We start from the raw sequence: 17,059 nt of genomic DNA, 5'->3' as shown, positions 1-17,059 counted from the left end.
GCCAAACACTCCCTAAATAGAGGGTTTATGCATTCATGACGGAGTCAGAAGCAAAAAGTAAACTTTATAGACAAGTTCAGAAAATGCCTCAATTGTTCAGGGCACGGGTTCTCCCTTGAGCAGACAGAAAGCTATGCTTGGCCTTCCCCACCCTCTCCTCTCACTCAGCGCATGACTCACCGCCAAAGCATTTCTTGAGTGGGAGGGCCACAGACGGGGATTTATGGTTTTGAATGGAATCTAATATTTAGCAATCGGGCCAAGCAAACTTTGCCCCTGGCAATTCAGGAACCAGCCGAGATCGCAGGGAAGGGAAGGCGAGAGAAAGAAGGTGTCTGTTGTGGCAACGTCAAGTCAACAAAGATACCGGTGAACGGAAAATGGTGTTTGTGTGTGGTTTTGGCTGCACAAAATCTGCATATAGGTTTGGGCTGTTGTGGGTGTTGCAAACAGACAGCTGCATTCTGCCTCTCTCTCATTCATCAGTTTATTTATTTGGAGGAACAGATATAAGCAAATTAATCCTAGCAAAATATACAAAGCTTGGTGTAGTGCTTTCAGTCTTGGACTAGGACTTTGGGAAACTATCATAGGTACAAATCCCTCCTCTGCTATGGAAACTCACTGGGTGAACTTGGACAAGTCACATTGTCTCAGCCTCAGAGGAACGCAAAGGGTGGGTGGGTGGGGGGCTGAAGATTTGGGTGGTCAATGGGGGTCCCAAGGGCCACAGGACACCCTGCCAAAGGACAGGCTGCACACTCCCCATCCCTAGTTTAGTGCATTGGCACTACACAGAAACAACCAGATTGAAAAAGACTGAATTATTTCTTCATTTCACTATACAAAATCTGTATTATTCACAACAGATGAACAGGAAACAAAAGAAACCACAACAACAATGGAAAAGATGGGGTGGGGGGCAAAGTCAAAGGGAATCAATTCTGCAGTTTTCAAGTGGGGCAAATTGCATGACAAAAAAGAAAAGAAAAGGAACCCAGCAATGAAGATTTTAAAGGGATTTTGGCCAAGATCCTATCCGAAGGCGGTGGGCCATAAAGTTCTGCCAGTATACTTATATGGAAACTGTGACTGGGAAAGGAAGGTGAAGGTGGCCAGTGGCATGCCAGCCAAACAGAAACAGACCTGGAAATCCCTCAGATTCAAATAGATGGCTGGAGGAACCATGCCTGTTTCAGATTTAGTAAGATAGCAAGAAAACTCCTCTGATGTTCAGCAAGCCTGTGCCAACATCCATTTGCTGCCACTTTTGCTCAGAAAGAGCCATATCTCTGGAAGGCTGCTTCTGCCCTATGCATGCTGCTCAGAAACAAATCCTCATCTGATTTCTCCCCATCTTTAACTGCTAAAAAGGTTTAAAAGGTTGCACAGCAACAATCCCTCTGAGTCTGGATCCTCTGTTCAGCCACCCAGGATCCTTATCATTTTGCGAATCAAAAGGCTGTTCTGTCCCTTTTCAGCATTTGCCCTGGAGAGATCTGTCTCATTTCCTCCCGCATGACTAAGTCTTTTCATCCTTGGGTTCTTTCCAGAATTTCCAGTTGGGCCCCCAGTTGGCCTGTCTGTAGATAGTCCTCCTTGCGGCCTTGTTCTGGGCAGCCCCACGTCTTTTCTGAAAAGGGTGAGCTGGCGGGACGTTGTTGTTGGTTTCCATGGGGAGATGCTCTCCGCGGCTGGGTGTGTCCCCGCTTGCCTGGGAGTGAAAAGAAAAGAATAGGAAAGATCAGAAAGAAAGACTGAAAAAGGAAGGAAGAATGAAGAAGAGAAAGAGGAAATGCCTTCATATCTCAATTAAAGCTCAGGAGGTTGGGATCCTTGAAGAGAGACAAATTGTTGCAGTGGTTTGAATGCTGGACACCCAGAGACCAGGGTTCCAATGCCTTGCCCAGCCCTGGAAATATACTGGATGGCCTAATAATAACAACAATAACAATAATATTTATTTAGCCCTTCTCCAAATGATCAAAGTGGCTTACACTAAAAATATCCCTAAAATACAACAACAGCATGTTTTGTTATATCCTAAACCCTCTTATCAACAATAAAATACAATTAAATTATTGGGCAATCGTTAAAGCAATTATTAAAACAGTGGAGAGGCAGTTCGTGCCATTATTAAATGAAGGTCTTGGCTGCCTTTTTAAGGCAATCAAGACTAGTGATACATCAAATCTCTTCCTCACATCTCACACTCACACTCTCTCAGACTCAGCGGTAATGATAATGATGATAATAGTAATAATAATAATAATAGTCATTTATTTATATCCCACTTCTCCAAATAGATCTTGCCAAGAAAACCCTCGGAAAAGGTCACCATACACTGGCACTTTACATCAGCATTTTGAACCAGTGTGGTCTAGCGTTTTGTGTGTTATAGAATCAGAGAAGTGGAACAGACCACAAGGACCACCCAGTCCACTGGGTCAGGACTTGGGGAGACCCGGGTTCAAATCCCCATTCGGTCATGGAAACTGGGTGACTCTGGGCACCTCGCCCCTCTCTCAGCCTCAAAGAAAGGCAATGACAAACTTCCTCTGAAGAAATATTGCCAAGAAAACCCAATTTTTTTGTGCCAGTGTGGTTTTAGTGTTGGACTAGGTTTCTGGGAGAGCAGAGTTCAAATCCCTATTCAGCCACAGACATGCACTGAATGATCTCGGACAAGTCATGCTCTCCCAGCTTCAAAGGAAGGGCATGGCAAACGCACTCTGAATGTACCTTATCAAATAAAGGCTAGGGTTAACCGTAAAGTTAACTTGAAGGAACATAACACAACATGCTAAGTTTTACTTAATTTTGGATAATATTCAACCATAATATCTCCTTCCCTGCCTCTTGCCTCCCCAGTTAATGCCCAAGAAAATTATAACAATATGCATACAATACAGTGTCATGAACAACAGGACACTCAAGCTTTCGTTATTACTCACCCACAAAATGTGGAAGGAATGAGTTACAAGTAATGGCTGGTGCTGTGCTTCCTTCCTCATGGTTTTTCTTCTGCTTTATACAGTTTTTACATTGTATTACATTGCTTTCATGTATTTTCAATTCAGGGCTTGGATTACTGTTTCTTACAATGGTTCTTGGCTTACTGTTTCTTCTTAACCGTATTCTGTTTGTAAACTGCCTTGGGTTGTGTGCGGATATAAAGATACGATGCAAACAAATAAAACAAGCCCTTCTTTTGGTTAATGGGGGTATAACCAAGGGCGCAGCCACACTGCAGAAGTAATGCAGTTTGAAACCACTTTAAGTGCTGTAGCGCCATCTTGTGGAATCCTGGGATTTGTAGTTTTAGTTTTAGAAGTAACTTGCCTAGACACTATATCAAGTAGCACCAATGGATTATGCTTGCATATGTCACTAAACAGGTGAGCCAGCATTGTGTAGTGGATTGCTATTGTACTAGGATTCTGGAGACCAGGGTTCAAATCCTTGCTCAGCTATGGAAACCCAATGGATTAGCAAATCCCACTCTTTCAGTCTCAGAGGCAGGCAAAGGTAAACTTCCTCAGAAGAAATCTTGCCAAAAAAACCTTGCAATAGGGTTGCCTTAAGTCAGAAACGACTTGATGGCACACAACAAGAACAACATCACTAACTGGATGATGGCCACAGCGTGCGAGAGAGAAACTTCCCAACTACTACAGTTAGTATGTCCAGTGGCTATGCTAGCTGGGGGAGTTGTAATCCAGAAGATCAACTTTTCCAAGCTCTGGTGGGGAATCATAGCGGGAGAGTCATGGCAGGCGCTGGACGGTGTACACACTGATTTTTTTATTTTCCACAATGCGGTTAGACTTTTTCTACTGCTTTCAGTTACAGCTGGAAGAGACTGAGAATATATATACATCCAACTGAGCTGCTTTGATTACAGAGAAACAAAAAGGAGGAGAAAGAAGCCACCCACGTACAATTATATGTTTATATCTGGGAAATTAACATGGTGTTTTTGTAACACTGGGGCTCTAGATTGGAAGGTACAAAGCTCTTGCTTTTAAAGTGGAACAAGATGAAGTTCTCACCACCAACCCTCCAAACAGAGCCTTGTATCATCCATAGATTTACTATGGGCATGCCACAAAGCAATCCAATATGATAATTTCATCATTGGGGTTGCCTGGCAAAATTTCTGCAGAGGAGGGTTTGCTATGACCTTCTTCTGAGGCTGAAAAGTGACCTGCCCAAGATCACTCAGTGGACTTCCATGGCCATTCGGGGATTCGAACCCTGGTTTTCAGAGTTCTAGTCAAACACTCAAACCTTCCACACTGGCTCAGTTTTTTTGGCCAAATTTATTCAGAGGTTTCAAATTGACTTATACACTTGGGAGCCTTTGGGACTGAAGAGCAGGGTATAAATACTCTAAATAAGTAATTTCTCTGAGGTTGAGAGAATGTGACATGCCCAAGGTGGTCCAGTGGGTTTCCAGGGCTGAATTTGAGCTCTGGTCTCTGATGTGCTTGATACGGACTCACCTTCTCATTCCTTGCTGCATCCAACTGTTTTGGTGGGAAAGTGCATGGGACCCACCCTTGAGCAAAGTGATAGGATAAAGGAATGTTGGGATCTAGCGGGACCCAGGGAACCGAAAGGACTGATGGGGCACCAGGTAGATCAGAGTGAGCAGCGTGCAGGTTGTACGTCACTCCAGTGGCGTTCTCTTGAGAGCTTTTGTAGATCGAAACGAATGAGTCTCCTGCTGCATGAGCCAAAAGGTAAGAGCCCTCCTGCAGACTGAAAGCACAGAAGGCATTATGAATGGAACATGGTAGCAGAGTCCCCAAGACCAGATTCCCACAGCAAATAGGCTTTTCACACTTTCATGCACTTGGGCGTGCTTCCTACACAGTTTTCGGGTGAAAATCACAATGTTTTTAAAAAATAGGTTTGGAAGTTTGATAGTTTTGGGGTGTCACACTCTCCCTCCTCTCCCAGGACATTGTCCTCTAATTCTACATATATAGGGTCCAGGGTTCCCACGCCATCTTAGCACAGAGCCATTTATTACTTTAGAATGTGTGTCTTAAAGAAATAGAAACAACAGAAGTTACATACCCCGCCACTTTCTTCAAGATATGCTGGAGGATATTCAGCGAATTTGCTGGCCTGCACATGAAGATTTAACATTCAGAAACAACACATAAGTTGGGGGAAGCACTTAACTCACAACCCTTGCTTCTCAAGATAGGAATACCCAAAACCTAAGTAGTTTCTGAATTCCTGCATTCTGACCTTTCCTCATGTATTACCCAGAGATGGATTCTCAAACCTCATACCCGATCTCATTCTGAAATAAAAACACACCCATCCACAGTACATTAATGAGATTAGGATGTTTAAGCATCAAGGGAAACCTGGGTTCTTTCTTCAACTGCCACAGCATAAGTGGGAAACGGATGGGGCTCTAGATGTTTTTGGACTGCAGACCTCAGCATCCCTTTCCATCACAGCCAAGGGTGAGGAATGATAGTGGCAGAGGTTCAACAATATCAAGTGGGCTGTATGGTTCTCATCCCTGCCCTACAGAGGCCTTGCCCTATTCTTCCATTACAGGAAGGTTACCACTCACTTAAATGTGCCAAATCTTCTTTTCAAACGTTCAGCCGACAGCTGTTCGAGCAGGAAAAGGTTTGAGGTCAGGGCATCAATATGACCTAAAGGGAGGGAAAACTGCCACAGTAAATATACAGTAAATGCACAATAAAAGTGAGGAAGCATGTGAGAAACATGAAGCGTTTCTGATGCATAAGCAATGCCGCTATGTAGATAAAATAATGCTATATAAATTGATTTGATTTATGTATTTTAATAGAAGGACTTGTGTCACATTAATGTGATGGCTCTCTTTCAGTCCTTAAAGTAGTCTTCTAGCCCATGGACCATAAGTAGCCCCATTTTCTTTTATGAGGCCCCCAATTCTCCCTGATAAATACACCGACACTGACTCTAACTGCTGCCAAAACATAGCAGCATCTTTTAGCATCTTCCTCGACCTCCAGTCACCACCCGCTCACAAAAAACTAGGCAAAATTTCCTTCACTGTCCAGCCTTCACAATCTGAAATATTACCATATGGACATTCCTGCCCTTAGCATCCTATGAACCTTTAAACAAGATAAAGTTATGACTGAAAACCTGAATAGCTATTATGGTTGTCTCCTGAATCTAGGGCTGTTTTCTAGCAACAGTCAGTCACCAGCAGCAGTGAGGCTGATGGTAATTGATTCCTTTTTAAAACAAGTTTTCCATACTGAATGCTTTGTCTTTTTTTGCCCCAGAGCCTTGCTATTGACTGCTTTAATTCACTTGACTGTGTACACAGGGATGGAGAGACTATTTAAACAGTAACTTATCTGAAGGTTCTGCCTATCGCTGGCCTGCAAACTAATCCAAGCTGCGGAGCTCTATTGTGCTTTGTTTGAGGTTCACCTCTCAAACCATGCTGCAATGTGCTATGCCAAAAATGTGCTCTGAAGCTGGGTAAACTTTAGACAAACACTTTATTCAACTTAATGCTGTCACAACGCCAAGAAAATGCCTGTTTCTTGACAGCCAGGTATCATTTGACTGGTTACACATCTTAAGGGCTGTAGTATTTATGGGCTGCTTTTTTGGTTTGGAATGCTTTTAAATTCCAGTCCCTCCAGAGGAGAACTTCTTTACAAAACAGTCCAGAGATTGTGAGAGTTGTACTCCAATCTAAGCTCTGATCCTGGCTAATAGACTTATGCTGTTTTGAATGTTCACATCCACTTAAAAAGTCAACCAGAGGTCTGTGAACCTCATTATTTTGGCTGTAATTTCCATATAAAGGAATTTCATATTAGAAACTTCAGCTACAATTTTCAGACACTACAAGGAAACAGTTTAATAGCACCAGGGTGCAGTGTTTTGTGTTTTGTTATGCAACCATTTCAAGTTGCTTTGAATCTAAGGAAGACACTGGCTATTATTACAATTGGTTGCATTAAAAAAAAGTTTGCAGTGAAGAAATATGGAGACAAAATCCTCAAGCTACTCATGCAAAGAAAAGGAGAAAAATTAATGTGACACAATGCAAGTGCTATTTAAAACAGAACTCACCAATTGCAAATGAACTGTTGGAATGCAACAAACCCTCCATCCAGAGCCGACACACCTCGCCTTCGGTTAATGCTTCTGCCCCATAGAAGGCTTGATATTCTAGCTTTGGCAGGACATAAACTGGAAAGTGCTATAGAGCAAACAGCCAAACAAAAAGGTTTTCAGTTTGCTGAAGCACTTTCAATGTGCATTTTTTAGTAAGAAACAAGAACAAGTCTTATTTGCGGCCACAATCCCAGGTTGGAGAAAATCTCATATGGGACCTGAGGCTGAATCCAACAGGGCTTGCGATCAATTTGAAGAAACCATTTTGCAACAAAAGTAGCAGTAGGAATTAACTTTGAGAGACTTGACTTCTCCCCGGCCCCCATTACTGGCATAGGCACATTTTCAAGTTACACAACACAATCAGGAAAAAATTAAGATCTTTCATCCCCAGCCAACTTATTTGGGCTTTCGAAGCACAGCAGACAGAGTGGCGAGCGTGGATGTAACACATTTTGTGTGTCAAATCCTGTGGTTCAGCACAATTTAGGTTTCTTTCAAAGAACAACAAGGTTGCTTGAAGTGGAATGAGAACAGGGCGGGGTGCATATGTGGATGTATGTATTGTTAACGCAGAGACCAGGGTTTTGCACATAAGTGGCTCCTGGCATACTGCATGGTGAAAACCCTCTAGAATAGGTGGACAACTGTGCCAGAAACCAATTGTTCCCTCCTTTATGGGACGCATACACAAGGGGGAGTTGGGGGTGAATCTAGCAAAACTGAATTGTAGAATCATAGAAGAGACACCAAAGGCCATGCTGTCAAAACTCATTCTTCCATTTAGGAGGACACCATCAAAGCACTCTTGATAGATAGCCTTCCAGCCTCTGTTTAAAAAGCTCCAAAGAAGGAGACCCCAACACCCTCCGAGGCAACAGCATATTCCACTGTTGGAATATTATTATCAGGAAGTTCTTCCTAATGTTCAAGGGGAATCTCTTTTCCTGTAGTTTGAATCCACTGCTCCATGTCCTAGTCTCCGGAACAAGAGAAGCAAGCTTGCTCCATCCTCAATATGACACCCCTTCAAATATTTAAACTCGGGTATCAGAACAAAATGGGTCCTGCAGGTTCGAAATCTACTTCCGCCTAATAGAGAGTGAAAGCTCAGTTTAACAGCTCCAGTGAGCAGCAAAAATGATCCCTTGGGGCGGAATATAACCTTGCCCAGAACTAGTTGAACATCTCATTTTCAGGCAGATAAATCCTTCTGTTTTATCTGAATTAAGCTTCCGTTTATTAGCTGTCATCCAGTACATCACTGGAGATCGTATGACAACTTGTTTTGACAACAGAATGAATAGATTAAATAGCATTAAGGAGGGACACAGTCACATTAGTATGTAATTAGTGAGACAAACCCTGTGTTGTTGGTCACGGATCCCAAGAGACAATGGAGGAGAAATGACAGCCCCTTATTATCTTGGGAGAGAAATGCCAACAAATGCATTAAAATGGTTAGTTTTTAAGGGAAGAGATTTTAAGAGGCATTGCACAGTTTTAAACTGCTTTTTAAAAGTATATTTCCAGTTGTTTCAATGTCATGAATAGTTTGATTCTATTTTAATGTTGACCTTTTGTAGGAAATGGGTTTTGTAAGAAAGGCGTTACAGTTTTCTACTAGACTTTCAAAACAAGTTAATTAATGGATATGAAACAGAAAAATCCATTCAAAAGTGCTAAAAGAAATTGAACATCAGTGTCCACTCTTAATCAGAGTTGAGTAATAACTCAATTGATAAAAACATTGCATTTGTGAAAGATCTGTGTTTGGTGAGACATTTTTATTGTGTTTTTCAAATTCAGCACTCAAAAAGACATTTTAAAAAGCTACTACAGTGGCCCCTCTTTTTTTGCAAGGGATCCGTCCCAGACCCCTCACAAAAGTGGAGTTTCACTTATATTCAAGCCCCACTGGAGATGGTGTGTGAAGTGGCTTCAAGAGAAAACCAAGTTAACAAACATGTGCCTGGAAAAAGGAAAACAACAGCAACAAAAATAACACAAACTCCACTGAATATGAAAACTTACCCTCTTGACTTGAGCTTTCTTACTGCGTGGCCGAAGCTCAACCTTTTGTACACTGGAACGAACCAGCAACAGCAGATCATCCAGGCTGAACAATTTGTAGACAAGATTGCCCTGGTCAGGCGGGTCATAATCGGAACCATCTTCCGGCATGTTCCAAAGCACCCCTTTCCAAAAGAGAAAGCAAAAATTAGTTACTCCTTGTGTCCACTAGACTGCACTTAATCCAAAGTATATTTCCTCCTCAGTGGAATTCCAGACTGATTGACATTCTGTATCAAGGAGACGGAGCATAACTTTATGCCAGGAGTAAGCAAAGTCAATCCCATGGGCCATATGTCCCAGGGCAGTTTTTGTGGTCCTCCAGGTGCCCAGGGGTACAAAATGCTCCAATATGCCTTCTAGGGTATGTGGGGAATATTTCCACCATGTTTAGAGGCCCATCTGGGAGGAAAAATCAATTTTTTAAAAAAGCATTTCTCCTCTAAAATGCCCTCTGCAAATTTGATTGATATGTTCTCTCTAGTCCCTCCAATATGACTCTATGGTCAACATCAGCCAGAGGTCATGCTGGAAGACCAACAGATTCCTACAGAGAGCACTTCTTTGGGCATTTTTAGGTTCTCAAGCACAATTCTATGGCTAGCTTATAGTGAATACTGACCACACAGTTGCACTGAAGGACCTAGATATTCCTAGAGTGGGGTTGTCTCAGGTAAAAAAATAGTATTTTTATTATTTGCATTTTCCCCACTTTCACGGGGTCCTGAGCTCTGAACCCCAGAGAATGTGGACAGCACACTATACATAAATAACTAGTATTTCTAATTTCCCACTTATCTAATGTGTTAGAGACCAGAGACCTGTCAAACAGTGGAACCCATTCAAATGCAAAACTTTTTAAATTTTGCAATTGCAAGACTGAACACTAGATAGCACTAAGTCAACTAACAGGGCAAAAACAACATCACGCTCAGTAGTTTTTGTGTGACTTCGTTTCCAAACTTATGGCAATCCTAAGGCAAACCTATCATGGAGTTTTCTTGGCAAGATTTGTTCATAGGAGGTTTGCCACTACCTTCCCCTGAGGCTGAGAGAGTGTCACCCAGTGGGTTTACATGGCTGAGAAGAGATTTGAACCTTGGTTTCCACAGTAGACTGAGATAAAAAGAAAAACACCAGTGAGCTGAGTCAACTGACAGTGAAAAAAAAGGCAGCAACAATGGTCAAAAGAGCAGACAGGGTCAACAGTGTGGTTCATGGCTATAACTTAGATTTGTTGGAACAGCGGAACATCCAAAAATGAGCAGCCAAAAAGCAGGGATGCCTGTTTTAAACCTATTTCAAAATACTTTCATAGAAAGGATGGAATAGAACATTATGAAAACAACGAGAAACCCTCAGTTCCCAAAGGCCTTTTGAAATCTTAAGGTCTTTTCACAGGTGATGGCAGGAGGATGAGGAAGAAGCCTGTCTAACCTTCCTGAATAGGGAGCTGTTGAACCACTGAGAAGGCCTTATTGTGTCCCCACCAGAGGTGTCTGTAAGGATGGAAGGACTAAGAGAGGAGCCTCTCTTGAAGATTATAAAGACCACATAGGCTTGTATTTGAGGATACATTCCCTCAGATCATTTCCAGGAGGACACCAAGTTTCTGTGAAGACAATCATTGAGAGACCCACCTTTCTGAGATCCCTGGAAGTATGTTGCCCAGTTACCTTTGGGTGAACTGCTAGGATCTGCAGCGGTACTTTGTTCAGGTGCCGGAGTGGAAGACGCCGAGACTTTTAATACTGGATTTTCCTGGCTTGGTGAAGGATTCAAAGTTCTTTCAACGTTTGCTTCTGGTTGCCCCTGACGGTCCAAAGAAGGTGGCTTGAGGAGTTTGGTCTGCATTTTCAAAATCTGGCCTACTGGATCAAATTTTTTAGACAGTCGTCGGCACGGCTTGCGGGGAGCATTCGTTTCTTGTTGTGGTTCTCTTCTTCCTTGAATTCCTGGCTCATTTTGAGGATTATTCTTTTCTCGATCCTCTGAAGAATCATCCAGTTTTCCTGGCAGGGCTCCTCTAGAGCAAGGAGCTATGTCTAATTTGGGGCCTTGATCAGACACGATCACCCCTGATTCAACCCGACTGCTGTTTTTACATTCTGTGTCAATGATCAAGGATTCCTCATCAGCATCACTGCAGCAGGGCAGAACAGCTGAACTGTCATCTTTGACTACATCAACTCCTTCCTTTAAGTTATTTTTTATACCCAGAGAACTGGAAAAGGTATTACTGTCCTTATCTCTTTCGTCATCTGGTTTGGTTTCCATCAACTTGACCCTTTTAACGGATGAATTTTCATTGCAATCTGAACCCAAGACATCCCCATGTAATGGCAGAGTGTTATTAAAATTCCCGCTGCTGTGAGATCTTGCCCTCTGCTCCATGGCTTTGGTGCTTCCTTCTCTGTTCATATCCCATGCTGCCTCTTTTTCCATTTTTAGGTGCTCTGATAAGATTTTAGGTATATTGGTAGGTTTCCCACGGGTGCCCTCTGGTTTAGAAGTATTTAGAAACTTAGATGTCGAGGCAAAGGTTTCTAGTTCTGTGACATCGATATCAAAGTGAAGATCCGCGGAGTCAGCTACCTGCACCTCTCTGCCTCGACATGTTTCCAGTTCTGTTCTGGACTAAAAGGAGAAAAGAAGAAAAAAGAAGTTTTAATGCCAGGAACTTCAAAGATAACTATAATAATAATAATAACTTTATTACGGCCATTTGGCCAGCACACAAAGATAACTAATTTTATTAATATACTCATGTTCCACACATCTGCATCAGAATGTTTCAGTGCCCCAGTTGATATATAACAAATTATCTCAGCTCAGGAAAGCCATGGTACTCTGTAATCGAACCATATGTATTTGTCCACTGTTCTCTCCCCTCACATGCCAGATAGGAAAATGTCTTGAGGTTTGTTAAAGCATGGTTTCAGTTACAACCCAAATGAGAATCTGTGTGATGATAAGACCAAGATAAGACTTACAGTGGCCCCTTGTTATACGCTGGTGTTTGGCTCCAAGATCCCCCGTGTATGACAAAATCTGTGGATGCTCAAGTCCCATTAAAAACAATGACATAGCAAAATGGTGTCCCTTATAAAAATGGAAAATCAAGGTTTGATAATTTGAAATTTATACACTGGTGCCTCGGGATACGAAATGATCGCGTTACGAAATTTCCGGGATACGAAAAAGTTGGATTGGAAAAAACTGTTCCGGGTTACGAACTATTTTTCGGGTTACAAAATTCATTTCGGTGCGAAATTCAAATGCGAAGCGCGGCTATAGGCTTTCCAGCGCTAACAGAAAGCCTTTTCGGGTTGCGAAATTTTTGGGTTACGAAGGGAATGGCGGAACGAATTAATTTCGTAACCCGAGGTAGCAGTGTACTTTTTGGAACATTTTCAAACCATGGATGCTTGAATCCATGTATAAAAAATCCGTGTATAAGAAAGGCCAACTGCAGTACTGTATGATATCTTGGTTTATGGCAAAGAGTTTATACCAGTGCTAGGGATGACAGATTGAGGAAACTTTGCCAAGAAAACATTTTCAGAAGGTCACCTTAAGTCGGAAATGACTTGATGGTACACAACAACAGCAAAACAACAACAAAGCAGGAGTAGGCAACTGTGGAAAGCTAGGGACATACACTGTCCCCCAGGAGATGTTGGAGGGCTCCCCCCATACCATACAATAAAAAAATACTTTTTGCCCCACATACTCTTAATGCTCTCTAAGGGACATTTTCATCATGTTTGGGGGGGGGGGGCTTCCTGGGACATTTTGGGCCCAGAAGAGGCCTTTATAACCACAAGAAGAGAGTGGAAGTCACTTCTTGTTTCAAGAAAGGCCTCTCCTGTGTTCAAATTGACTCAGGCTTCCCCAAACCATGGTAGTAATGCTCCAACACCCGCTAGAGAGCATATTGGGGCAAATGTATATATTGGGGGGGGGGGGGGACCCAACAAAAAGGCTGAAAGACCAACTCCTGGGTGAGAATTTTGGGGCATTCCCCCCCCCCCCCCTTTTTTTGATTCCTGGGGTACTCTAGGAGACATAGAAGACAACCCTGTGGGAGCCCCATGTGGCCTATTTGCCACACTTTGCCCAGTGTGGCAGCAATGTATGTGATTTGAAGAAGAGTCAAGTTTGTCCCAATATCCAGTTAAAACGAGGTGAGCAGTAAAATTACAAACTCACCGGCTTCTCTGATGGCTTGTCCAAAATGGCAGCATGTGCAAAAACAGTAGATTGTTTGGTCATATGAAAATCAGCCAGAAATTCATGAAAAATCTGGTTCTTTTCTCGGACTGTCACCTCTTTCTTTGGGAGCGGGGGATCGACATAGACAACTTTGACTGGCTTGAGATCTGTAAAGAGAAAAGTGCTTTTTCACTTGTCAGTAGATGGGGATGTATTTTTTAAGGCATGGGCTTGCAAATTAATCTCATGGCCTCCTATTAATTACAATGAAGCCACAAAAAATTACAGCGTATTTCTCTGCTTCCTAAAACAACCTTTTCTCAACAATAAACTGAAAATACTTTTCAAATTCATTGTGACATTATCAATAACTTCATTTCCTTTTTCCTTTTAAAAAAAAAATCTAGAAAGGGTCATTGATTGAAAGGAGTAAGAGAAGCACCCAGCCAAATTAAGATACTCAGGTCCTTGTTTGCAAACATTTATATACAATCAACTACTTTTCATCAACCAGGGAGAACACTTCAATGCAAATACATTAATACATTCCAAAAATGCAGCGGAAAAATTAAATTAGAAGTCAACATTGGGCTTTATAGCTCCAGACACGTCTACCACTGCAAAACTGCAATCTATACTGCAGAATCATAGAATCATAGAGTTGGAAGAGACTGCAAGGGCCATCCAGTCCAACCCTCTTCTGCCATGCAGGAACTCTCAGTCAAAGCATCCCTGACAGATGGCCATCCAGCCTCTGCTTAAAGACCTCCAAGGAAGGAAACTCCACTACACTCTGAGGAAAGAGTGTGTTCCACTGTTGAACAGCCCTTACTCTCAGGAAGTTGCTCCTAATGTTGAGCTGGAATCTGTTTTCCTGTAGCTTGCATCCATTGCTCCATTGGGTCTTAATCTCTGGAGCAGCAGAAAACAAGCTTCCTCCCTCCTCAATACGACGTCCCTTCAAATATTTAAACAGGGCTATCATATCACCTCATAGCGTTCTCCTCTCCAGGCTAAACATCCCCAAATCCCTAAGTCGTTCCTCATAGGGCTTCATGGTTTCCAGGCCCTTCACCATTTTAGTCGCCCTTCTTTGAACATGCTCCAGTTTCTCAATGTTTTTGAAATGTGGTGCCCTGAACTGGACAAAGCATTCCAGGTGGGGCCTGACCAAAGCAGAATAGAGTGGCACTATGACTTCCCTTGATCTAGACACTATACTTCTATTGATGCAGCCTGGAATCACATTGGCCTTGTTAGCTGCCACATTGCACTGTTGACTCATGTTCAACTTATGGTCTACTTGGACTCCCAGATCCCTTTCACACATAGAAGTCTCTCATTCAGCCAGGTGTCCCCCATAATCCTATATCTGTGCATTTCATTTTTCCGCCCTAAGTGCAGTACCTTACCTTTCTCCGTGTTGAATGAATACAGTTTCGACACAGCTTTAAGTGCCATGGCTCAATGCTATGGAATTCTAGAATTTGTAATTTTAGATATTTCACCTTTTCTGTCAGAGCTTTGGTGCCACAACTAACTACAAACCCCAGGACTTCATACCAGGGAGCCATGGCAGTTAAAGCGATGCCAAACTGCATTCATCCTGCAGTGTGGCAGCAACCTAAGAAAAAAAGCAGGATTCATACTAAGTGCTGAATACATGCAAGCATCACTATTTCCTTATTTTCCTTTCTCAGGCTATTTATTGCCTCATTTATTAATGCATTTTCATAGCACCCAGAAATCACTATTCTGGCTCCTTTTCACAATCATTTGAAGACACAAACAGCACAATCCTACACATCTCTACTCAGTTGCACAATAAAGCATGAAAACCTTATAAGTATCATGTATGGAAGGGAATTACAATAATGAGCATCAGTTCTCCAGTTCATCATCATCATCATAATAATAATAACAACAACAATAATTTTTATTTGTATACCGCTTTTCCCTAGATCAGAACGGTTTAGACTATAAAACTATTACAAACATATCATAAAAATAGATAAAAACAAGTAACACAATTTTACAAACACAATCATTCATAGGGTAAGGCAGAGCATCAATGGCATCAAAAGCACTCAACTTCATTCCTCGGGGGTGGGGTGGAAGGCTTGGCAATAAAGAAAGGTTTTAAGCCTCTTTTTAAATGTTTCTGGGGGGGTCATGAGACAAAGCTCCTCGGGGAGACTGTTCCAAATCCGCGGGGCCGCCACTGAAAAGGCTGTCTGGGATGTGCAGACATATTTGGAAGATGGAATCTCCAACAGATTCTTCCCGGATGTTCTAAGTGTGCGGGGCGGATTATATGGGGAGATGCGGTCCCTCAAGTAACTCGGGCCCAAGCCATGTAGGGCTTTATAGGTAATAACCAACACCTTGTATTGCGCTCGGAAGTGAATGGGCAGCCAGTGGAGATCTTTCAAGATAGGTGTTATATAGTCAAACCTGGAAGCACCAGTGACCAATCTGGCTGCCATGTTTTGTACTAACTGAAGCTTCCAAGTTTGGTACAAGGGTTGCCCCATGTAGAGCGCATTACAGAAATCTAAGCGAGAGGTTACCAGAGCATGTACCACAGTTTCAAGGTCCCTTTGGTCCAAGTAGGGTCGCAGCTGGCGTATCAACCAAAGCTGATAGCAAGCACTTCTGACTGTCACATCTACTTGAGATGTCAACTGCAGGGACGAGTCCAGAAGTACTCCTAAGCTGCGAACTTCATCCTTCAGGGGAAGTGTGACTCCATTCAGGACAGGTGGATAAATTTCCTTCCCCGGGCTTGGGGAACTTATCACTAGTACTTCCGTTTTCTCTGGATTCAGACTGAGTTTGTTTTCCCTCATCCAGCCCATTACTGACTTCAGGCAGGCATTCAGAGGAGAGACGCCATCCTTAGACACTGCAGCAGTCAGAGGCACAGAGAAGCATACATTGTTGGTGTCATTTATTCTAAGTTCATGCATGATTAAAATAGTATTTAAAGAGAAATTCCATAGGAAATCAGTGGTGTTGGTGGGAACGGACTTTACCTGTACCAGAAAGTGTTTTCACAGAAACAGGGAGTTCCCACTGTTGCTTGTAGTCGAGACCGTGATTGTTCAACAAAGTATACAACGATTCGCTGGTCAGGACCACCTGAGGACAGTATTTCACCGCCAGTTTTTCAGCATTTGCATCTGTACTAACATCCTTTTTTAAAAATAAATAAATATTGGGTATAGGAGAAAAACCAAGATAAATTAGAATGAATATATCTTTCCAAGTAATTAATAACAAACAAATATTGTTTCTGAGTATACACTGCAAAAACTGGTCCAGAGAGGGGAAATATTACTGCAGTAACATTTTATTTGAAGGGGTGAAGTGGACGTTTGTATTTACTAAACCATGTGAACAGCTAATAGTGGCCTGTTACAGACAGGCCAAAATAAAGCTGCTTCGAGTCACTTTGGAGGTATGGTATTTCAATGATGCATGAGTTCTAAGAGTCTGGAAGCTACACCAAAGCTGCACTCCAATCTTTAGGACTGGAGAGTGGCTTTGGTGCGGCTTTTGGACTCTTAGGACACATGCATCATTGAAATACCATACCTCCAAAGTGACTCGA

General features: G+C 42.4%; 1 protein-coding gene across 3 annotated transcripts in view; it reads right to left on the bottom strand.

Annotated features, from left to right (window-relative positions):
* Window positions 1-473: 473 nt before the first annotated feature.
* The window catches only part of ICE2 (interactor of little elongation complex ELL subunit 2), a 25,500-nt gene continuing 8,914 nt past the window's right edge, over window positions 474-17,059 (bottom strand). For 2 of the 3 annotated variants that reach the window (XM_042473432.1, XM_042473434.1), the window contains exons 7-15: window positions 16,482-16,641; window positions 13,444-13,613; window positions 10,872-11,868; window positions 9,193-9,356; window positions 7,114-7,243; window positions 5,600-5,684; window positions 5,086-5,136; window positions 4,506-4,764; window positions 474-1,714 (exon numbers count right to left, since the gene is read on the bottom strand). In XM_042473432.1, coding sequence (XP_042329366.1) covers window positions 1,523-1,714; window positions 4,506-4,764; window positions 5,086-5,136; window positions 5,600-5,684; window positions 7,114-7,243; window positions 9,193-9,356; window positions 10,872-11,868; window positions 13,444-13,613; window positions 16,482-16,641 — 2,208 coding nt within the window. In that variant the 3' untranslated portion in view covers window positions 474-1,522. The remainder of the gene's footprint in view (window positions 1,715-4,505; window positions 4,765-5,085; window positions 5,137-5,599; window positions 5,685-7,113; window positions 7,244-9,192; window positions 9,357-10,871; window positions 11,869-13,443; window positions 13,614-16,481; window positions 16,642-17,059) is intronic. The other variant, XM_042473433.1, reaches the window with a different exon arrangement.

This window comes from Sceloporus undulatus, chromosome 6 (genome assembly GCF_019175285.1).
Source record: "Sceloporus undulatus isolate JIND9_A2432 ecotype Alabama chromosome 6, SceUnd_v1.1, whole genome shotgun sequence".
Lineage (NCBI taxonomy): Eukaryota > Metazoa > Chordata > Lepidosauria > Squamata > Phrynosomatidae > Sceloporus > Sceloporus undulatus.
Note: the sequence above shows the minus strand (reverse complement) of the source record. Positions and strands in the feature narration are given on the sequence as shown.